Source organism: Tachyglossus aculeatus, chromosome 4 (genome assembly GCF_015852505.1).
Source record: "Tachyglossus aculeatus isolate mTacAcu1 chromosome 4, mTacAcu1.pri, whole genome shotgun sequence".
NCBI classification, from domain to species: Eukaryota; Metazoa; Chordata; class Mammalia; order Monotremata; family Tachyglossidae; genus Tachyglossus; species Tachyglossus aculeatus.
In genome coordinates this window covers 18,700,837-18,724,908 of record NC_052069.1, presented here as the reverse complement: position 1 = coordinate 18,724,908, position 24,072 = coordinate 18,700,837, and the positions used below count along the sequence as shown (strand labels likewise).

At 43.3% G+C, this 24,072-nt stretch overlaps 1 protein-coding gene across 1 annotated transcript in view; it reads right to left on the bottom strand.

Moving 5' to 3' along the window:
- Nucleotides 1-5,626: 5,626 nt before the first annotated feature.
- LOC119927012 (ADP-ribosyl cyclase/cyclic ADP-ribose hydrolase 1-like) overlaps nt 5,627-24,072 on the bottom strand; it is a 94,062-nt gene continuing 75,616 nt past the window's right edge. Inside the window, exons 5-8 of the mRNA XM_038745532.1 lie at nt 14,188-14,264; nt 10,014-10,106; nt 7,353-7,439; nt 5,627-6,084 (exon numbers count right to left, since the gene is read on the bottom strand). Of these exons, the coding sequence (XP_038601460.1) occupies nt 5,994-6,084; nt 7,353-7,439; nt 10,014-10,106; nt 14,188-14,264 (348 nt within the window). The 3' untranslated portion in view covers nt 5,627-5,993. The remainder of the gene's footprint in view (nt 6,085-7,352; nt 7,440-10,013; nt 10,107-14,187; nt 14,265-24,072) is intronic.

The window sequence follows — 24,072 nt, the reverse complement described above, 5'->3', positions numbered from 1 at the left end:
GCTTTGAAGAAGGGAAGAGTAGTTGTCGGGTATGAAGAGGTAGTGTGCTCCAGGCCAGAGGCAAGATTTGGAAGAGTAAGTAGGAGGGAGGACACATGTTTCTTCCCCATTTTATAGATGAGGAAAGTGAAGCATAGAAAAGTGAAGTGACTTGTCCTAGGTCACACAGAGGGCAAGTGGCGGAGCCAGGTTTAGAACCCAGGTCCTCTTTCTCCCAGGCCCTTGCTTTTTCCCCTGGGCCACACTGCTTCCCATGAAGACATAGAGACCCAACTGTGCTCGGGAGTCAAACGTCTTCAGTCCCCAATCTGAGGCTCTGCACTGAGGAGTGGAGTGCCATTTAGCAATCCAATTCAGGCATCATCTCTTCGATTTCAGGGCTGGTTTCCCAGTGAGCTTCATGCCAGGTCCTCGTTCCCTAGAACTATGGGGTGTGACGATCTTGATCTCTCTGGAAAGTCTGGAAATAAATATGGGGTGTTTCTGTGTGGTGAAAAATGCTTTCAGAGAAGTGCCTCTTGGGTCCACAATACAAAATGTCCAGGTTTATTTATTATTGTGTTAGTATTTATCATCTTCTGGCTGTAATAATGTCTAATAAAACTTCTCCCACCTAAAGCAAGTGTTGTTTTGACCAAAAAAAGGCTTACTGTGAAGCACTTTCTGCACTCATGGTAAAAGCACATTGTTTTAGCAGAAATTGATTATTTTCAATATCTTTTTAATGATCTGGTTGAAGGAAACAAATGCTCAATAAATTTTCAGGAGGCACATCAGTGGACAGGAAGGTTAACATTCTGGATAGCAGGAACAAAATTCAAAGTTCCCTTCGCAAAAACATTGGGTTTCTGTGGAGAGAACTTAAATGCTTAGGTGGTGCAAAAGGGCTGAAATGGGAGTTGAGGATTATGAAGTGGGCAGGATTCAATCAGTAAGGATTCCTGGGAGAAAAATGATTTTAGAAGGGCTTTGAAAATGAGGAAATCAGTTATCAACAATGTCACTGCACTATACACTTACTGAGCAAGAGATGTGGGGTTGTGGGTAGCAAGAAGATAGTGAGTTGTGTTGAGAAAGGTCACCCTAAAGCCATAATGAAATAAAAATTCAAATGGTAGCATAGGTTACTACAAAAGCATTGCCAGGCATTGAGATTTGTTTTGTGGTTTTATGGTACTTGCTAAGTACTGACTATAAATCAAGCACTGCTCTAAGCTCTGGGATAGATGCAAGATAATCAGGGTGGACACAGTGCCTGTCCCACAAGGGGCTCACCATGCTTGGCTTACTGTGTGCTGAGCATTGTACTAAGCACTGGATTAGATGTAAAATAATCTGGTTGGACACAGTCCCACATGGGGCTCAAAAGTTTAAATGAGCTTAGACTGCTCATTTGCTACTGAGCTGCAGTAAATGTACCCAAAGGGCAGGGGTTTCTTCTACCAACTCTAGTTACTCTCCCAAGCACTTAGTACAGTGCACCATACACAGTAAGCATGCAATAAATGCTGCTAATTCATTAACTGATTGAAGAGCAAGGGGAAGGTTTTATGGGCACCCACTGTGGAGGGGATTGTTGGTCATATATTAATCTTATCAGCCACACTTTCTCACACTGACAAAAATCTCCCTATTATATCTGAGCATTATATTTGAAATTTCAGTGGACAGTTTGTATGTGTTTTTTTTCCTTTTAATTGTTTTTACTTAGTTTTTTTTACAGTTCCTTTTATCCAGGTGAAAGTTCATGAGAAACATATCCACCTGGTTACATTGAATGGTTTAGAAATTACATTTAAGAAATATTCTAGAGAGGAAAGTTGGGAGCAACGCCATTACATTCTGCTAATTGACTTCTAATTCATTTTAAGAAGAGCTAGTCCTGAGGGTTTGACTGATCACACTGTATCTTCTAGTGAATAGAATCTGAAAGACTTCTATATTCCAATTCTCAGTATGTTGAACACAAGCCACTACTGGAGTGTAGAGTGTAAACTCATCTTCAGACTGTGAGCCATTGCGGATGTGAAACATGTCTACCAATTCTATTATAGAGTGCTCTCCCAAGCGCTTAAAACAATGTTTCGCATACAGTAAGTGCTCAATAAATACCACTGATGGATTGAGCTGGTCATTCCTGGAAAATATACCACTCATGCTCCATCATGCTTTTGGATGTGGGATTTCCGAAATGAATTTGGCTCACACCTTTGCAATTTTGTATTCCATAGGTTTGGCCTACTTCTGTTTAAGACACCTTGAAATGGACGACTTCTGCCAAATTCGGTTTTGAAAACAGGTAAGGACAACGTGGAGGAATATGATAATGTTTAAGAATGCATGTTGAAAAGTTTAAACTCTCACTGTGTCAACTGCAAGTAATAATGGTGGTACTTTCGCCTGGATTCATTGAGTAGAGGCCTTCCCTGACTAAGCCCTCCTTTCCTCTTCTCTCTCTCCCTTCTGCATCACCCTGACTTGCTCCCTATATTCATCGCCTCTCCCAGCCCCACAGCACTTACATACATATCTGTAATTGATTTATTTACATTAATGACTGCCCCCTCCTTTAGATGGTAAGCTTGTTCATTCATTCAATCGTATGTATTGAGCGCTTACTGTGTGCAGAACACTGTACTAAGTGCTTGGGAAGTACAAGTTGGCAACATTCATTCATTCATTCAATCGTATGTATTGAGCGCTTACTGTGTGCAGAACACTGCACCTAAGTGCTTGGGAAGTACAAGTTGGCGACCTATAGAGACGGTCCCTACCCAACAACAGGCTCACAGTCTGGAAAGCTTGTTGTGGGCAGAGTGTCTGTTTATTGTTATTTTGTACTCTCCCAAGCACTTAGTACAGTGCTCTGCACACAGTAAGCACTCAATAGATACTATTGAATAAATGAACAAATGAATGTCTTAAATCCCGTTAGATATTGGGTGCATTGGCTCTTCCCACAACTCGCTACTCTTCTACCATAACCCATCCTGCACACTTCACTCCGCTGATGCTAACCTTCTCACTGTACATCAATCGTATCTATCTCGCCGCCGACCTCTCGCTCACGTCCTGCCTCTGGCCCCTCGCCCTGAACTTGCTCCCTTTATTCATCCCAGCCCCACAGCACTTATGTATATATCTGTAATTAATTTATTTATATTAATGTCTGTCTTCCCCCACTAGACTGTGAGCTCATTGTGGACAGGAATGTGACTATTGTTAAATCGTACTGTCCCAAGTGCTTAGTGTGGTGCTCTGCACACAGTAAGCACTCAATAAATAGGAACAACAGATTGATTCATCCATGTCCAAGGGTGAAATGTCAAGGGGCAGAGTTAAGATGGAGTGAAGAAATATGTTGGCCAACAGCAGCTACAGCTCTTGGCTTCTCTCCACTTCTCTCCACTCTCTCCATCTTCAACCGCTCACTCTCCACTGGTTCCTTCCCCTCTGCCTTCAAACATGCCCATGTCTCTCCCATCCTAAAAAAACCCTCTCTTGACCCCACCTCACCTTCTAGTTATCGTCCCATATCCCTCCTACCATTCCTTTCCAAACTCCTTGAACGAGTTGTCTACACGCGCTGCCTAGAATTCCTCAACAACAACTCTCTCCTCGACCCCCTCCAGTCTGGCTTCCGTCCCCTTCATTCCACGGAAACTGCGCTCTCAAAGGTCACCAATGACCTCCTGCTTGCCAAATCCAACGGCTCATACTCTGTCCTAATCCTCCTCGACCTCTCAGCTGCCTTTGACACTGTGGACCACCCCCTTCTCCTCAACACGTTATCTGACCTTGGCTTCACAGACTCCGTCCTCTCCTGGTTCTCCTCTTATCTCTCCGGTCGTTCTTTCTCAGTCTCTTTTGCAGGCTCCTCCTCCCCCTCCCATCCTCTTACTGTGGGAGTTCCCCAAGGTTCAGTGCTTGGTCCCCTTCTGTTCTCAATCTACACTCACTCCCTTGGTGACCTCATTCGCTCCCACGGCTTCAACTATCACCTCTACGCTGATGACACCCAGATCTACATCTCTGCCCCTGCTCTCTCCCCCTCCCTCCAGGCTCGCATCTCCTCCTGCCTTCAGGACATCTCCATCTGGATGTCCGCCCGCCACCTAAAGCTCAACATGTCGAAGACTGAGCTCCTTGTCTTCCCTCCCAAACCTTGTCCTCTCCCTGACTTTCCCATCTCTGTTGACGGCACTACCATCCTTCCCGTCTCACAAGCCCGCAACCTTGGTGTCATCCTCGACTCCGCTCTCTCATTCACCCCTCACATCCAAGCCGTCACCAAAACCTGCCGGTCTCAGCTCCGCAACATTGCCAAGATCCGCCCTTTCCTCTCCATCCAAACCGCTACCCTGCTAATTCAAGCTCTCATCCTATCCCGTCTGGACTACTGCACTAGCCTTCTCTCTGATCTCCCATCCTCGTGTCTCTCTCCACTTCAATCCATACTTCATGCTGCTGCCCGGATTATCTTTGTCCAGAAACGCTCTGGACATATCACTCCCCTCCTCAAAAACCTCCAATGGCTACCGATCAATCTGCGCATCAGGCAGAAACTCCTCACCCTGGGCTTCAAGGCTCTCCATCACCTCGCCCCCTCCTACCTCACCTCCCTTCTCTCCTTCTACTGCCCAGCCCGCACCCTCCGCTCCTCCACCACTAATCTCCTCACTGTACCTCGCTCTCGCCTGTCCCGCCATCGACCCCCGGCCCACGTCATCCCCCGGGCCTGGAATGCCCTCCCTCTGCCCATCCGCCAAGCTAGCTCTCTTCCTCCCTTCAAGGCCCTCCTGAGAGCTCACCTCCTCCAGGAGGCCTTCCCAGATTGAGCCCCTTCTTTCCTCTCCCCCTCGTCCCCCTCTCCATCCCCCCGCCTTACCGCCTTCCCCTCCCCACAGCACCTGTATATATGTATATATGGTTGTACATATTTATTACTCTGTTTATTTATTTATTTATTTATTTTACTTGTACATTTCTATCCTACTTATTTTATTTTGTTGGTATGTTTGGTTCTGTTCTCTGTCTCCCCCTTTTAGACTGTGAGCCCACTATCGGGTAGGGACTGTCTCTATGTGATGCCAATTTGTACTTCCCAAGCGCTTAGTACAGTGCTCTGCACATAGTAAGCGCTCAATAAATACGATTGATTGATTGATTGATTGATTCTCTCCTCGAAGAGTTTCATTTCCAGTCACTGGGGAGTTGCCCAAATCCCCTCTGAGGTAGTCGCACCCTTAGGAGAAATATTTTAGGAGGTAAATACTTAAGTGCTCATTAAATAGCTAATGAGCACTTTTAGATTTTTGCCAATAAACTCAGGAGCTAATTGCCGACATGTTGCTGTGCAGAATCAAGGGACAGGCTTCTCCCTGTTTTAAGCCCCCGGGGGCCACACTCTCTGATTCAATTTACCACTGCAGCTTGCAATTCAAGTGGAGCCCTAAAAGGAACTAATAGTAGAGAAGTCCAATTTTTTCTAATGATTAGGCATTTTTTCCAATAGAAGAAAGAACGATGTGTTCTGTTGTTTGTTCCAAATCTGGAAAGGATCCCATGGGAAACTGTGATGAATTCAACAGGTGAAAATGAAGAATTTTCTGCAGTCATTTGCCTTCAACTCATTTTTTATTTATTTGACTCCTTGAGAAATACATAAGCAGGTTTTTAAAGCAAGCTTTCTAAGCTTGCCAAAAGTAACTTGATAAGTCTCTGTTTCTAACATACACCAGCAAGAAGAAAAAGTGAAATCAAAGTGAATATATTATTCGGTGTAACTACATTGGATTTGATCTAACAATTAGTCTAAAACATTTTTAAAATGTGAAGGTAACAGAACACTATATTTGAGAAAGACTAGGCAACTCTTTGAAATTCTGAACATGTCATTACCGGTTTCTTCTCTTTAGGCACGTGCTCTGGTATAGATAGACGTGTCATTCAAAGCTGTGGAAGCTTTGAAGTTGACTGGAAAACTTGGAAGATCAGTAATGGTTCTCGCTCACTGGATGCCTTTCACAGAACCTGCAGTCTCTATGATCAGGATTTTCTGCACACTGAATGAACTGAACAGGTCTATAAAAGAGGGGGAGAAAAGTATTTAGCAGGTGTTTCTGACCAATTACCTTGTTCCTCTCCATCATTAAACACCTGATTATCAAAGTCACTTGGCAGGCAAAGATTAACATGAAGTTTAACATTTAGAGTGATTCATTTCTATAGAGCAACCACTGGGAGATAAAAGAATTTCCTGTGTCAAGGGATTGAATGGATTAAAAATTGGTCTTTTCATTCAAGTACATAAGAAAGCTATTTTGAGCTTGGGAATCTCAACCAACGTAATCTGTTGGAATTTCAAGTTCAAGTCAGGTAAAATTTGATTTCTTGTTCCTATGGAATATTGTAACCTATTAGAAGGATGGGAGGCAATTTGAATTCCCTGCATTCTTACTAAATAGCAGATTGATTATTTGAATCTGTACAATACCGAGCGACCGCAGATATCGGGATTCCTCTGAAAACACAAGGATTTAAAACATTCATTCATTCGATCATATTTATGGAGTGCTTGCTGTGTGCAGAGCACTGTACTAAGCCCTTGGGAAAGTACAGTACAGCAGAAGAGAAAGACAATCCCTGCCGACATGAGGTAAAGCCATATGTGAACGAGTCTGAAACTGAATGAAGGTCCATTTCTACCTTTACAACCTGCAAATTGTACTGCTCTCAGTACTCTCCCAAGCGCTTGGTACCGTGTTCTGCACACAGTAAACTCTCAATAAATACCATCATATGATTGACCTGAAGTATCTGAGGTCCAGAGAAGTGAAGTGACTTGTCCAAGGTCACACAGGGATCAGATTTCACATGGTGATTAGGAGTACATGCAAAATAACTAGAGGATTTGCCCATTCTTGCTTTACTGAAGATTAGATGAAAAGCATCATGGCCTAGTGGTTAGAGCCCAGGCTGGGAGTCAGAAGGACCTGGTTTCTAATCCTGGCTCCACCCACTTGTCTGCTGTGTGGTCTTGGGTAAGTCATTTCACTTCTCTGGACCTCACCTACCTCATCTGTAGAATTTAGACTGTGAGCCTCACTGGGGACATGGACTGTGTCCAACCTGATTACTTTGTATCTGCCCCAGTGGCTTAGAACAGTGACAGACAAGGTGTGGGGAAGGGGAGACCTTAAGTCAGAGGATTGAGCCTTTACCCTAAAGACTTTGGCTCTACGTTTTGTCAGCCTCATTGCTCCCGGTCCTAGCATTATGGGGCAAGGCTGGGAGAGGTGAAGAATGAAAAACTGATTTAAGATTGACTTCTTCCTTGAGAAAACAGTTACCTGTAGTTGTCCTCACAGAAGGACTTGATGTTTCTCCTTTCCAAAATGGATTTCAAGTTATTTATCGAAGAACCTTTGCAGGAATCACTGAAAGAGAAAACGGTATCTGAGGAATCCCATCCTCCATTATGGATCACTACTCTTCCAGGAAACTTGCGGTAATCTCCGGGGAAGGCCTGATTGGTTTGATGCTTTAAAAATCCAAGTGTCCATTTAGTACAACTTTATCAAACATATTTCCTTATTCAGCCAAGTCCTCCCTCTGGCCTGGAACTCTCTCCTCCTTCATATCTAACAACCTCCACTCTCTTCAAAGCCCTATTAAAATGATATCGCCTTCATGAGATCTTCCCTGAATAAGCCCTCATTTCCCTGACAACCTCTCCCTTCTGCATCACTTATGCACTCAGATCTTTAGTAGTAATACCATTTATTTGTAGCAATAGTATTTGCTAAGCACATACTGTGAGTAGGGCACTGTGTACTAAGCACTGGGAAAGACTACAGAGGATGAATTTAGACATTGTCCCTGTCCTTCAGGGAGATTTCACATCACCCCACTGCCAAATGCCCCAGCACTTACGTCTGTACCCTTATACTCGGCCATTTTCCTGATCTGTAATTTATTTTAATATCTGTCTCCCCGTCTAGACCATAAGCTCCTGTGGGCAGGGATCCTGTCTACCAACTCTGTTGTAGCGAACCTTTCCAAGTGCTTAGTACAGTGCTCTGCACTCAGTAAGTGTGTGAGACTGTGAACCTGTTGTTGGGTAAGGACCATCTCTATATGTTGTCGATTTGTAATAATAATAATAATAATAATAATAATAATAATAATGGCATTTATTAAGCACTTACTATGTGCAAAGCACTGTTCTAAGCGCTGGGGAATTTACAAGGTGATCAGGTTGTCCCATGTGGGGCTCACAGTCTTAATCCTCATTTTACAGATGAGGTAACTAAGGCCCAGAGAAGTGAAGTGACTTGCTCAAAGTCACACAGCTGACGAGTGGTGGAGCCAGGATTTGAGCCCATGACCTCTGACTCCAAAGCCCGTGCTCCTTCCACTGAGCCACGCTGCTTCTTTTAAGTAGAGTGGTTGCTTAAGTACTTCGCAAGCTCCTAGTACAGTGCCCTGCACACAGTAAGCGCTCAATAAATACAATTGAATGAATGTGACAGGGAGTGGATCTGTCCTGAATAACTTGAATCTACTCCAACACCTAGAACAGTGCTTGATATGTTATAAACTCAGAATAAATACTATAATTATTATTGTTATTACCATTGATGGATTGATTCATTATTGTTCAGGTTACCAGAAACCAAAGGGGTATGTATGGGGAGAAAAAATATAAACTTATAGAGGAAAAGAAATTGTTTTTGTCCTGAAAATCCAACAATTTTTGCCACAATTGCCATCATCACAACCACCAATAAATAGAAGGCAAGAGAATCACTCTGTGAGGCTCGTCTCTGAGGGATGTTTGGAGATTTAGCCAAACCAATCAGAGAGAGGGGTTTGGGGAAAAAGTAGAGGGGTCAGGTTGGGAAGACCCTCAGCTATCTTGAAGGTGAGAGTTGAGTGAGCTTTGTGTGTGGAAGACCAGAGCAGAGGGGGAGCTTGTGCTGTGGACCCCTGTGGACTCCTGTATATATGTACATATGTTTGTACATGTTTATTACTCTATTTATTTATTTATTTTACCTGTACATATCTATTCTATTTATTTTGTTTTGTTAGTATGTTTGGTTTTGTTCTCTGTCTGCCCCTTTTAGACTGTGAGCCCACTGTTGGGTAGGGACTGTCTCTATATGTTGCCAACTTGTACTTCCCAAGCACTTAGTACAGTGCTCTGCACACAGTAAGCGCTCAATAAATATGATTGATTGATTGATTGATTGACCCTAGATGGACACAGGGCCCAGGGAAAGATCAGATAGGATCCCAGATGGTTTAGAGTCTAGTGGCCAGGACTCTGGAGGGGCAAATTTCCTTCCTGCCCCTGAGGGGAAGGAAAATGTGAGCTCCTGGGAAGTATGGTGAGTTCTAGGGGGGAAGTAATAAGTCCAGGGAAAGGTGCTTTGAACTGGAAACAGATTGAATGAATGAATGGAAGTATTATCATTTTACTTTATTGAGATCTCCATAAATATCGTTGGGAGGTCAGATCTTAGTGTCTGCCTGCGGTAGGGTCTGGGAAAGAAGTTTCAGGAGTGGCGGATGCAGGAGGGAGCACTTGTCTGTGGGAGTCCTACAGCTAGCCCTGGGAGGACTGTGCTCGGCCAGGCCCCGATTACCTATGGGCCTTCAGAAAAATGGGTGGGCTTCGGCTGTAGATTGGTGGCAGTGACATTGGCACAGGGACTTGGGGAGCAGTGAGGATGCCCCCAAAACACGCTGGAGAAGAGCTGGGGAACTGGAAGTCTTAAGACCCAGCAGAGGCTGGCCAGGAGCTCCTAAAGTGACTTTGGGGCCTTCTCTTGACTAGGATTTCAGGCTGAGAAACCCTGCTAACATCACAGGATACTGTACGGTTGCAGGACAGTATATGATCTTCTTCTTCTGGGAAAAATTTGGGAAAGAATTCCCACAAATGGCATCCTCAAACTAAGTATCCTTTTTGATTGGTGAACCCTACATTTCATTAGTAAGCTTACCTGGAAGGTCCCCCGATGTTATGCATCACCCAAATTTGCACCGAGTGAACTTTCTCTGGATCCAAATGAAAAACTTCAACACTTCCAAAAACGCTGTGCGAAAGAAAGTGTATGCATCTTTCAGTTCCAAATCTACTGTGAGCCTCCTGTTAGGTAGGGACCATCTCTATGTGTTGCCAATTTGTACTTCCCAAGAGGTTAGTACAGTGCTCTGCACACAGTACGCACTCAATAAATACGATTGAATGAGTGAATGAATGAATGAATAAAAGCATAATGAACATTTTTATGTGACAGATCACACGCAGTGAACACTAAGGACAAGTAGTGACAGTATAACGGTATTTGTTTATGGAGCATCCAACTTGTCAACAAGTTAGAACTTATATTGCAAACCACCCCATTCCCTCAGCACAGAGCCTTTCCAACTTTCTATAAGTGAAGGATAGTAGTAATTTCAACCTATCTAGAAGGAGAAGGGATGAGGGAAGAGGAGAAAGGTGGTACCAATATTTCAAAAATTTCATATTGACATCAAGATGCAAAAATGAAAAAGAAGATACCATGCAGCCTCCCAATAAACTCCTGCTTCATCTCTATCTTCAATATTTATACTGATGGCATGTTTTTGTTTTGTTTTCTAATTTTTTTCATGGCATCTGTTAAGCACTGAACTCATTCCAGGCACTATATTAAGTGGTGGGGTAGATACAAGATAATTGGGTTGGACATAGTCCCTGCCCCAAATAGGGCTCACAGTCCTAATCCCCTTTTAACAGTTGAGGTAACTGAGGCAAAGAAAGGTTAAGTGATTTGTCCAAGGTCATCCAGCAGACAAGTGAGGAACAAGGTGAAAGAGAGTAATTGTGAATCGTGGAATGGATAGACAAATCATGTCCAGCAAGCCCTATTATAACACGTGCTTTTCACTACACAATTTGGAAATGCCGCAGTGGAAGTATTAGGGAATGCTCTTCCCACAGCACTGGTCTCTTCTGGTATACCATGAGCCGCAAGCTGATAAAGGTGCACTTCTGTACATAGCTATAATTTATTAAGTTGTACTGATGTTTGTCTCTCCCCTCTAGCTGTAAAAGCTCACTGTGGGCAGGGAATATGTCTGTTTATCATTGTACTATACTCTCCCAAGCGCTAAGTAAAGTGCTCTGCATTCACTAAGCACTCAACAAATATGACTGAATGAATGAAAGTGCAGAGTCAGGATTAGAGCCCAGGTCCTCAGACTCGTAGGCCTGAGCTCCTTGTATTAGGCCATACTGATTTTCTTGACAGCCTGTAAACTTGGAGGTTTTCTGAGAGTAGACATCATGTGCAATCAGGTCATTCTGATCACTAAGAAGAGCTACGTATCAATGCATACATGCATATTAGATAATTATGCCTCTTAATGAGAAGCATCATGGCTCAGTGGACAGAAGTAACTGCATATGAAAAGCAGTGTGGCCTACTGGAAAAAACACAGGCCTGAAAGTCAAAGAATCTGGGTTTTAATCACCTTGGATTTTTCATCACCTGGATTTTCATCACCTTGTAACCACCCCAGCGCTTAGAACAGTGCTTTGCACATAGTAAGTGCTTAACAAATACCATTATTATTATTATTATTATTATCATTATTATTATTATTATTATTATCCCATCTATGCTGCTTGACTGCTGTGTGACCTTGGGCATTCTCCGTCCCTCAGTTCCCTCATCTGTATAATGGGGTTTTAATACCCCATTACCCTCCTATTTAGACTGTAAGGCCCATGTAGGACAGGGATTGTGACTCAACTGATTAGCCCAGTGCTGCTTGCCTCATAGTAAGCACTTTAACAAATATGATTATCATAATGATCATTATCATCAATATTAATAAGAGAAGCAGCGTGGCTCAGTGGAAAAAGCACGGGCTTTGGAGTCAGAGGTCATGGGTTCAAATCCCGGCTCCGCCACTGTCAGCTGTGTGACTTTGGGCAAGTCACTTGACTTCTCTGGGCCTCAGTTACCTCATCTGTAAAATGGGGATTAAGACTGTGAGCGCCCCTGTGGGACAATTTGATCACCTTGTAACCTCCCCAGAGCTTAGAACAGTGCTTTGCACATAGTAAATGCTTAATAAATTCCATTATTATTAATAATAATAGTAATAAAAATGACATCATTAACATTGTTATTATTATTAGCCTATCGTATAGATATAGCTGAAAAATGCTGAATATAATCTTAAAGTTGTTTTGGGTAGCAGTGGCTGGCTGGCAGGACTAGCAAAAATGCTACTACTGTAGTTTTTATTTTGGCAAAGCAGCTACATGGTTTTATCTTAATCAGAGCTAAAATGCCAGAAGCCAGATTACTGCCAGCAACTGAAAGTTTCACACTGCTTCACACTGTTAATATTGGGGCTATTCACTGTTTTCTGTAAAATTACATCTGTAGCTCTTGCCAAACTCCCATTGCCCTAGCTAACAAGGTCGAATCAAAATCCCTAGTATCTGGGATTATTTAGAGACCCTAAGTAACAAATAATTATACAAGATTTATAAAAGGGAATAAATGGTACAGTGTTGGGTGGGATGGAGAAGTGAAGAGAAATTAAAGAGTAGGAAGGAATAGAGGAGAAACAGGTGAATTAGAAAAGAGGAGAAATACAGAGGAGAGACTGAAAGCTAAGGTCATTGTGAAAAGTGGATAACCCTATGCCTAGGTTTTGTTAATATTCAACCCAGAGAAAGACTGAGTGCTGTATCTTTTCAATTTTTTTTTAATGATGACATTTGTTAAGTGCTTACTATGTGCTAAGTACTGTTCTAAGTGCTGGGGTGATACAAGGTAATCAGGTTGTCCCACGTAGGGCTCACAGTTTTAATCCCCATTTTACAGATGAGGGAACTGAGGCAAACAGAAGTTAAGCGACTTGCCCAAGGCCTCACAGCAGACAAGTGGCGGAGCTGGGATTAGAACCCACACCCTCTGATTCCCAAGCCCGTGCTCTTTCCACTAAGCCACACTGCTTCTCATATGAAAGACAACATGGCCTAGTGGAAAGAGCATAATAATAATAATAATAATAATAATGGTATTTGTTAATGATGGTATTTGTTACTAGGTTCAAAGCACTCTTCTAAGCACTAGGGAGGTTACAAGGTGATCAGGTTGTCCCACAGGGGGCTCACAGTTTTAATCCCCATTTGACAGATGAGGTCACTGAGGCACAGAGAAGTTAAGTGACTTGCCCAAAGTCACACAGCATGGGTCTGGGAATCAGAGAACCTGGGCTCTAACTGTAGCTCTTCCATCTGTCTGCTGCGTGATTTTGGGAAAGTCACTTAACTACTTTGTGCCTTAGTTTCCTCATCTGTAAAATGGGAGTTAAGGCTGTGAACCCCATGTGGGACAGGGACTGTGTCCAACCTGATTAGCTTGCATCTACCCCAGCACTTAGTACAGAGCCTGGCACATAGTAAGCACTTAACAAATACCACAATTACCATTATTATTATTATTAAATGGGGAAAATGATAATGCAGTGTTAATCAAAATGCTTCCAATTTTCTGCCACTGTGGCTGTGTCACAGTGATTTTATTTTTTCTAGATTCCATCGGTAATTCTGGTGAGTTTTCAGAACTCCCCTCTCTTTCTCCCAGGAGCATTACTATCACTGTCCCTTTGTATTTCCAACAGTAATAATCATAATAATAATAATAATAATAATAATAACAATAAACTTACTATGTGCCAACTACTTTCTAAGTGCTGGGGTAGATACAGGTTAATCATGTTGGATACAGTCCCTGTCCCACATTGAATTCACTCTTGTGAATTCACACTCACATCTCCATTTTACAGATGATGTAACTGAGGACCAGAAGTTAAATGACTTGCCCAAGGTAGCACAGAAGACAAGTGGTGGAGCCAAGGTCAGGACCCAGGTCCTTCTTCACCATTTTGAGCCCAAATAAGTCAGTCTTGCAAGAACTTATATCATGAAGTGGAAACGCAGGTCTAATAGGACTCGACTTTGGCCTCAAAATCTTTAAGAGAAAAGGGGCTAAACTGGAGTGTTATACACTTTCCCTCGGAGGAGTAACTAGAGAGTGGTCAATAACAAAATAAGTAGAGAAAAAGTAACCAGATTAGGCAAGTAGAGAAACCAAAAGGAATAAATACCTGTCGTTTCTAAAGGCGTCTTTACCTAGGGATCCATTGAGCATTACGTGAACCACACCACAGGCTGCTTCTGCAAACTTAAAGTTGTGCATCGTAAGATAGCATTAAATCAACCAATCAGTAGTATTGATCGAGCAGTGACTGTGTGTTGAGCGCTCTGCTTGGGGGAGTACAATTCAGGAGGGTCGGTAGACATGGTGCCTGCCCTCAAGGAGTTTACAATCTAGCAGAGGAGACAGGTAGCAAAAGAAATTAAAAGGGCAGAGTACAACCCCAAGTACATGAGTGCTGTGGGGCTGGAGGTGGGGTGAGTATGAAAGTTCTTAAGAAGCAAAGACCTAAGTGCACAGACTATGCAGAAAGGAAGGAGAATAATAGGGTGGGGAAGTGAGAGATGAGACAGGTAAAGTTTCCAGGAGGAGAGGCTTTCCCTGAATAAGCCCTTATTTTCGCTACCCGCTCTCTCCTCTGCATCGCCTACCTTGATCTCATCTACCTATACTTCGATCTCATCTACCTTGCTGCAGACCCCTCGCCCATGCTTTGCCTAAAGCCTAGAATGTCCTTCCACTTCATATTTGACAGATGATCCCTCTCCCCACCTTCAAAGCCCTATTAAAAGCACATCACCTCTGCTAGGCCTTCCCTGATGTAGCCCTCATTTCCTCTTCTCCCATCCCCTGCTGTGTTACACTTACACTTGGATTTGTATCCTCAAAAATCTCCAGTGGCTACCAATCAACCTACGCATCAGGCAAAAAGTCCTCACTCTCGGCTTCAAGGCTGTCCATCATCTCGCCCCCTCCTACCTCACCTCCCTTCTCTCCTTCTCCAGCCCAGCCCGCACCCTCCACTCCTCTGCTACTAATCTCCTCACCGGGCCTTGTTCTCGCCCATCCCGCCATTGACCCCCGGCCCACGTCCTCCCCATGGGCTGGAATGCCCTCCCTCCACACATCCGCCAAATTAGCTCTCTTCCTCCCTTCAAAGCCCTACTGAGAGCTCACCTCCTCCAGGAGACCTTCCCAGACTGAGCCCCCTCCTTCCTCTCCCGCTCCTTCCCGTCCCCATCCCCCCCAACCTACCTCCTTCCCCTCCCTACAGCACCTGTATATATGTTTGTACATGTTTATTACTCTATTTATTTTACTTGTACATATTTACTATTCTATTTATTTTATTTTGTTAATATGTTTTGTTTTGTTGTCTGTCTCCCCCTTCTAGACTGTGAACCCGCTGTTGGGTAGGGACCGTCTCTATATGTTGCCAACTTGTACTTCCCAAGTGCTTAGTACAGTGCTCTGCACACAGTAAGTGCTCAATAAATACAATTGAATGAATGAATGAGTGAATGAATATCCCCTTCTAGACTATGAGCCCATTGTTAGCTTTAATTCTACTTGTTCTGATGACTTGACACCTGTTTACATGCTTTGTTTTGTTGTCTTTCTCCCCCTTCTAGGCTGTGAGCCCGTTGTTGGGTAGGGACTGTCTCTGCATGTTGCCAGCTTGTACTTCCCAAGCTAAATACAGTGCTCTGCACACAGTAAGCGCTCAATAAATACTATTGAATTAATGAATGAATTGTTGGGTAGGGACTGTCTCAGTATGTTGCCGACTTGCACTTCCCAAGCGCTTAGTACAGTGCTCTGCACACAGTAAGCACTCAATAAATACGATTGAATGAATGAATTAATTAATGAATTTACACCCCTTCTTCACTCTCTCTCGGTTCCAAGTTACCTATAACGTGGCTTAGTGGGAAAAGCCCGGGCTTGGGAGTCATAGGGCATGGGTTCTAATCCTGTCTCTGTCACTTTTCTGCTGTGTGACCTAGGGCAAGCCACTTCACTTCTCTGGGCCTCAGTTCCCTCATCTGTAAAATGGGGATTAAGGCTAAGAGCCCCATGTGGGACAACCTGATTACTTTGTATCTACCCCAGAAATTAGAACAGTGCTTGGCACATAGTAAATGCTTAACAAATACCATAATTACTATTATTATTAGTACTACATATCCATAATTTATTTATTTATGTTAAAGTCTGTCTCCCTCTCTAGACTGTGAGGTGACGTTGGGCTGGCAATGTGCCTACCAACTCTATTATATTGTACTCTCCCAAGCGCTTAGTACAGTACACTGCATCCAGCAAGCGCCCAATAAATCTGATTGATCGAATGATTGATTGAGATGTGATCTTAGTAGGTCTTTGAAGATGGGGACCGTGGTAGTTTGTTGGATATGAGTGGGGAGGGATTTCCAGGCAGGAGGGAGTGTGTGTGCAAAGGTTGATGGTGAGAAAGATGAGATTAAAGTACAGAAAATAGATTAGTGTCTGAGGAGTAAATTGTGTGGGCTGCATTATAAGGAAGGGGAGAACTCATTTAAGTGCCTTAAAGCCAATGGTAAGAAGTTTCTGTATGATTTGGAGATGGCAGTGAGATATGAAAGCATCAGTAAACATTTATAGGATCAAATAATTCTCCCCTCTTTGGGCTGGTTATTGCTGACTTGGCTGAGGTTGAGCATTCTGATTCTACTCGCTTTTAAATGTAAGCCTTACATTTCTCTATCCCAGCGCCGCCACATGTCTGCTGTGTGACCTTGGGCAAGTCACTTAACTTCTCTGTGCCTCAGGGACCTCATCTGTAAAATGGGGATTAAAACTGTGAGCCCCACGTGGGACAACCTGATCTCCTTGTATCCCCCCCAGTGCTTAGAACAGTGCTTTGCACATAGTAAGCGCTTAACAAATACCATCTTTTTTTCTCTTAATTTCTCTTCCCTTTGTTTCAACTAGGTACTTAAGCTGTGTATCCCTTAAACACTGTAACACTCCCCCCCAGCCTCTCAGTACTTGTGAAAAAATACTTTATTATTTCCGCTATCTGTAATATGTTCCAATGTGTGTCTCCCTCTCTAGACAGTAAGCTCCCTGTGGACAGGGATTGGATTAGCCAACTCTTGTATTTTCCCAAGCACTTAGTACAGTGCTCAGCAAGGAGCAATGTGGCCTAGGGGATAAAGTATGGCCTGGGAGTCAAGAGGACCTGAGTTCAAATCCTGACTCCCCCATTTGTCTGCTATGTGACCTTGGGCAAGTCACTTAACTTCTCTGTGCCTCAGTTATCTTATCTGTAAAATTCATTCATTCAATCGTATTTATTGATCACTTACTGTGTGCAGAGCACTGTACTAAGCGCTTGGGAAGTACGAGTTGACAACATATAGAGATGGTCCCTACCCAACAGTGGGCTCACAGTCTAGAAGGACTAGAAAAATGTAAAATGGGGATTAAAACTGTGAGCCCCATGCGGGACAGCGATTGTGTCCAACCTGAGTAGCTTGTATCTACCCCAGCACTTAGTATGGTGCTTGACACATAGTACACACTTAATAAATACGATCATCATTATTATTATTACCTCTGCTTGATTGATTGATTTTGTATTGGAAGAGGAAATACAATTGGAGGTTAATAGCCTTTGCATATAAACTGGATGTGAAAAAATAAATGGTTGTCCTTTGTAGCCGAGGAAGGTACCACCGATAGTGAAGTTCCTTCATGTGTATTCATTCATTCAATCAAACGTATTTATTGAGAGTTTACTGTGTGTAGAGCACTGTACTAAGCGCTTGGGAGAGTACAAGCAACAATAAACAGACACATTCCCGGCTCACAACGAGCTGAAGATGTGTGGCTGAAAAGGCCAAAACAGGATCGACAGTCCCGGCCACATTGGGCACACAAAAATTTTTAGACTGTAAACTTGTCTCTAGACTGTAAGCTTGTTGTGGGCAGGAAATGTGTCTGTTTACTGCCATATTGTACTCTTCCAACCACTTAGTACAGTGCCCCGCATACAGTCAGGGTTCAATAAACACAATTGAATGAATGGATGAGTGAAACATTGTCCCTTGTTGGGTTGTTCCCCTAGACGGCAAGCTCCTCTTCTAGACTATACTCTCCCAAGTGCTTAGTACAGTGTTCCACACATAGTAAGCACTCAATAAATTCATTCATTAACCACATTTCTTGAGTGCTTACTAAGCGCTCTGCACTATGGAGAGAGTAAACTATAACAATGACCAGACACATTCCCTGACTGATAAGCTGCTTGTGGTCAGAGAATGTGTCCTCCAACTAAGTTATATTGTATCATCAATCGTATTTATTGGGTGCTTACTATGTGCAGAGCACTGTACTAAGCACTTGGGAAGTACAAATTGGCAACATATAGAGACAGTCTCTACCCAACAGTGGGCTCACAGTCTAAAAGGGGGAGACAGAGAACAAAACCAAACATACTAACAAAATAAAATAAATAGAATAGATATGTACAAGTAAAATAAATAAATAAATAGAGTAATAAATATTGTACTCTCCCAAGCACTTAGTACAGAGCTCTGCTCACAGCTAGTGCTCAATAAATACTAAATTCCCATCTGCCTCCTTGTCTTCTCCTTTCATCTCAAGGTTTTGCTCGAAGAAACTACTCCAATCTAGATGACAGTATGCCATGCAGGTTTCCAGCTGGGATGCCGTATTGTCAGCGGCTTTTTTTTTACCGTGTCCCTAAAATATTTGTTTGCCCTCCCTGCTTTGAATCAGTCAAGCAATCAGTGGTATTCATTGAGCGCTTATTATGTACTATTACTCTATTTATTTATTTATTTATTTTACTTGTACAGATCTATTCTATTTATTTTATTTTGTTAGTATGTTTGGTTTTGTTGTCCGGCTCCCCCTTTTAGACTGTGAGCCCACTGTTGGGTAGGGACTGTCTCTATATGTTGCCAACTTGGACTTCCCAAGCACTTAGTACAGTGCTCTGCACACAGTAAGCGCTCAATAAATACGATTGATTGATTGATTGATGTGCAGAGCACTGTACTAAGCACTTGGCAGGGTACGCTACAACAGTTCCAAGTTCAGCGCTCCACACAGCAGCTGTATGGGCGCTCAGCTTTCACTCATTCCTGCTCAATCAGTCAATCGTATTTATTAAACGAGAAGAAGCAGAGAAGCAGAAGAAGAAGAAGCGTGGAGAAGCAGCGTGGCTCAGTGGAAAAGAGCATGGGCTTTGGAGTCAGAGGTCATGGGTTCAAATCCTGGCTCCACCAACTGTCAGCTGTGTGACTTTGGGCAAGTCACTTAACTTCTCTGTACCTCAGTTACCTCATCTGTAAAATGGGGATTAAGACTGGGAGCCCCCCATGGGACAACCTGATCACCTTGTAACCTCCCCAGCGCTTAGAACAGTGCTTTGCACATAGTAAGCGCTTAATAAATGCCATCATTATTATTATTATTTAACACTTTGTGCAGAGCACTGTACTAAGTGCTTGGGAGAGTACAGTGGAACAACAAACAGACATCCTCTGCCAAAAACGAACTTACTGTCTAGGGGGACTATCAATCAATCAATCAATCAATAAATCATATTTATTGAGCGCTTACTATGTGCAGAGCACTGTACTAAGCGCTTGGGAAGTACAAATTGGCAACACATAGAGACAGTCCCTACCCAACAGTGGGCTCACAGTCTAAAAGTGGGAGACAGAGAACAGAACCAAACATACCAACAAAATAAACAGTAGCCGTGTTAAATTGAGCATATGTCAATGGCAGGAGACTGACTTTGTTCCAGAATTGCATTGTTCCTGATCGTATCTTGTCATTTGATACGGAGTCTGGCCTTGAACTTGCTGAAGGAGCTGGATTCAGTGCCAGTGTAGGATTTGAGTCTCACAGCCCTAGAGAAGGTTGGAGTGTCAGTCAATCAATCCGTGGTGTTTATTCATTCATTCATTCATTCAATCATATTTATTGAGCACTTACTATGTGCAGAGCACTGTACTAAGCGCTTGGGAAGCACAAGTTGGCAACATATAGAGACAGTCCCTACCTAGGAGCACTTACTGTGTTCAGAGCCCTGTACTAAGTGCTTGGGAGCACACAATTTCCCCTTTCCTCTTCTCCTACTCCCTTCTGCGTCGCCCCCTTGCTCCCTTTGTTCTTCCCCGCTCCCAGCCCCGCTACGCTTATGTACATATCTGCCGTTTATTTATTTGAATTGATGTCTGTCTCCCCACCTCTAGACTGTAAGGCCCTACTGAGAGCTCACCTCCTCCAGGAGGCCTTCCCAGACTGAGCCCCTTCCTTCCTCTTCCCCTCGTCCCCCTCTCCATCCCCCCACCTTACCTCCTTCCCTTCCCCACAGCACCTGTATATTTGTATATATGTTTGTACATATTTATTACCCTATTTATTTATGTATTTATTTTACTTGTACATATCTATTCTATTTATTTTATTTTGTTAGTACGTTTGGTTTTGTTCTCTGTCTCCCCCTTTTAGACTGTGAGCCCACTGTTGGGTAGGGACTGTCTCTATATGTTGCCAACTTGTACTTCCCAAGCGCTTAGTACAGTGCTGTGCACACAGTAAGCGCTCAATAAATACGACTGATGATGATGATGATGATGATGATGATGACTGTAAACTCGGTTTGGGCAGGAAATGTGTCTATTGTTGAATTGTACTTTCCCAAGTGCTTAGTACAGTGCTCTGCACACAGTAAGTGGTCGGAGGTCATGGGTTCAAACCCTGGCTCTGCCAATTGTCAGCTGTGTGACTTTGGGCAAGTCACTTAACTTCTCTGTGCCTGTTACCTCATCTGTAAAATGGGGATTAAGACTGTGAGCCCCCTATGGGATAACCTGATCACCTTGTAACCTCCCCAGTGCTTAGAACAGTGCTTTGCACATAGTATTCGCTTAATAAATGCCGTCATTATTATTATTATTATTACAATTGAATGAATGAATGAATGAACACAATACTACAACCCAGCCAACACACTTCTTTCCTTAAACACCAGGTTACTCACTGTGCCCCAGTCTTGTCTACATCTCTGAGGAGCCCTTTCCTACATCACCCCTCTGGCCTGGAACTCCCTCCCCTTCCAAATACACCAGACCACCACTCACCGGACCTTCAAAGCCTCATAATAATAATGATAATAATGATGGCACTTATTAAGTGCTTACTATGTGCAAAGCACTGCTCTAAGCACTGGGGAGGTTACAAAGTGATCAGGTTGTCCCACGGGGGGCTCACAGTCTTAATCCCCATTTTACAGATGAGGTAACTGAGGCCCAGAGAAGTTAAGTGACTTGCCCAAAGTCACACAGCTGACGAGTGGCGGAGCCAGGATTTGAACCCATGACCTCTTTCCATTGAGCCATGCTGCTTCTCCTCATTAAGGTCACATCTCCTCTAAGAGGCCTTCCCCAATTAAACCCTCTTATCCACAACTCCCTCCTGTTTCCGCATTGTCTTTGCACTTGGATCTGTAGCATTTGGGTACTTGACAATTATTCAATCCCACCCCATAGCACTTATATACATATCTGCAATTTATTCATTTATATTAATTTATGTCTCCCCGTCAATAATAATGATGGAATTTGTTAAGCACTAACTATGTGCCAAGCACTGTTCTAAGTGCTAGGATATATACAAGGTTACCAGGTTGTCCCACGTGGGGCTCACAGTCTTAATCCCCATTTTACAGATGAGGTAACTGAGGCACAGAGAAGAATAATAATGATGGCATTTATTAAGCACTTACTATGTGCAAAGCACTGATCAGGTTGTCCCATGGGGGGCTCTCAGTCTTAATCCCCATTTTACAGATGAGGTAACTGAGGCCCAGAGAAGTGAAGTGATTTACACAGTTGACAAGTGGCGGAGCTGGGACTAGAACCCACGACCTCTGACTCCCAAGCCCAAGCTCTTTTCACTAAGCCACGCCGATTGTAAGGTTGTTGTCGGGAGGAAAGTCTACCAATTCTGTTAGTACAGTCTATCAAGTGCTTAGTACAGTGCTCTGCACATAGTAAGCCCTCAAATACTGTTGATTAATTGATTGAATTCAGCTAAATTGGCAGACATGTTTCCTGTCCATATGGAGCTCACAGTCTATGGTTCTGCATAAATGATCTGCTTACACTTTTTTTCAAAGCCGTTAGGTATCTATACATGAAAATGTTAATGTGTCTGCAGTCTGTCTGAATACGACTATCCCCCTTTTAGACTGTGAGCCCACTGTTGGGTAGGGACTGTCTCTATATGTTGCCAATTTGTACTTCCCAAGCGCTTAGTACAGTGCTCTGCACATAGTAAGCGCTCAATAAATACGATTGATGATGATGATGATGATGATGACTACCTGCTAGCCATAGCTCTAAAAGTGATCTGCAGATAGGCCACGTAAATATAGGCACGCTGCACAAATCTGGTTGGGTGTCTGGGCTGAAATTATTTATGTAATGCTTAATTAAATAAGAGCGTTCCCAACCAATTAAGCCTATTTCTGAATACTCCAAGTCTTATGGTTTGATCTGAAGTAATAGCAGGAAGCATCAGGACAAACCCCATCCATGCACTCATTCATGCAATCATATTTATTGAGCGTTTACTGTGTGCAGAGCACTGTACTAAGCGCTTGGGAAGTACAAGTTGGCAACATATAGAGACGGTCCCTACCCAACAACGGGCTCACGGTCTAGAAGGGGGAGACAGACAACAAAACAAAACATGTGGATAGGTGGCAAGTCATCGGAATAAATAGAAATAAAGCTAGATGCCTTCCCTTCCCCACAGCACCTGTATATATGTATAGATGTTTGTACATATTTATTATTCTATTCATTTATTTATTTATTTTACTTGTACATATCTATTCTATTTATTTTATTTTGTTAATATGTTTGGTTTTGTTCTCTGTCTCCCCCTTCTAGACTGTGAGCCCACTGTTGGGTAGGGACTGTCTCTATATGTTGCCAACTTGTACTTCCCAATCGCTTAGTACAGTGCTCTGCACACAGTAAGCGCTCAATAAATATGATTGATTGATTTATTGATTGATATGTTGCCAACTTGTACTCCCAAGCACTTAGTACAGTGCTCTGCACACAGTAAGTACTCAATAAATGCGATTGATTGATTGATTGATTGATTGATCATTAACACAATAGAATAGTAAATATGTACAAGTAAAATGAATAGAATAATAAATCTGCGCAAGCGTATATGCAAGTGCTGTGGAGAGGGGAAGGAAGTAGGGTGGGGGGGATGGGGAGGAGGAGAGGAAAAAGGGGGCTCAGTCTGGGAAGGCCTCCTGGAGGAGGTGAGCTCTCAGTAGGGCTTTGAAGGGAGGAAGAGAGCTAGCTTGGCGGATATCATCATCATCAATTGTATTTATTGAGCGCTTACTGTGTGCAGAGCACTGTACTAAGCGCTTGGGAAGTACAAGTTGGCTGAGGGAGGGTATTCCAGGGTATTCCAGGCCAGGGGGAGGACGTGGGCCGGGGGTCGATGGCGGGACAGGAGAGAATGAGGTACAGTGAGGAGGTTAGCGGCAGGCAAGTCACTTTACTTCTCTGGGTCTCAGTTACCTCATCTGTAAAATGGGAAGTAAGACTGTGAGGCCCTTGTAGGACAGGGACTGTGTCCAACCCAATTAGCTTGTATCTACTGTTCAAATTAAGGGTTTAAATACCACTAAAAAAAATCCTGAAGACAAACAATAGCAATGCCCTAGGATGCTAGGATGGGGGAAGGGAGGAGGGGGGGGTGGGGGCGGGTGTGTGTGTGTGTTTGTGTATGTGTGTGAGAGAGAGAAAAAGAGAAAGAGAGAGAGACAGAGAGAATATATGAAAGTGTTGAGAATCAGCACAGCCTAATGGATAGAGCAGGGGCCTAGGGAGTCAGAAGGACGTGGGTTCTAATCCCAGCTCAGCCACTTGTCTGCTATGTGACCTTAATATAATAATAATGATGGCATTTGTTAAGCACTTCCTATGTGCAAAGCACT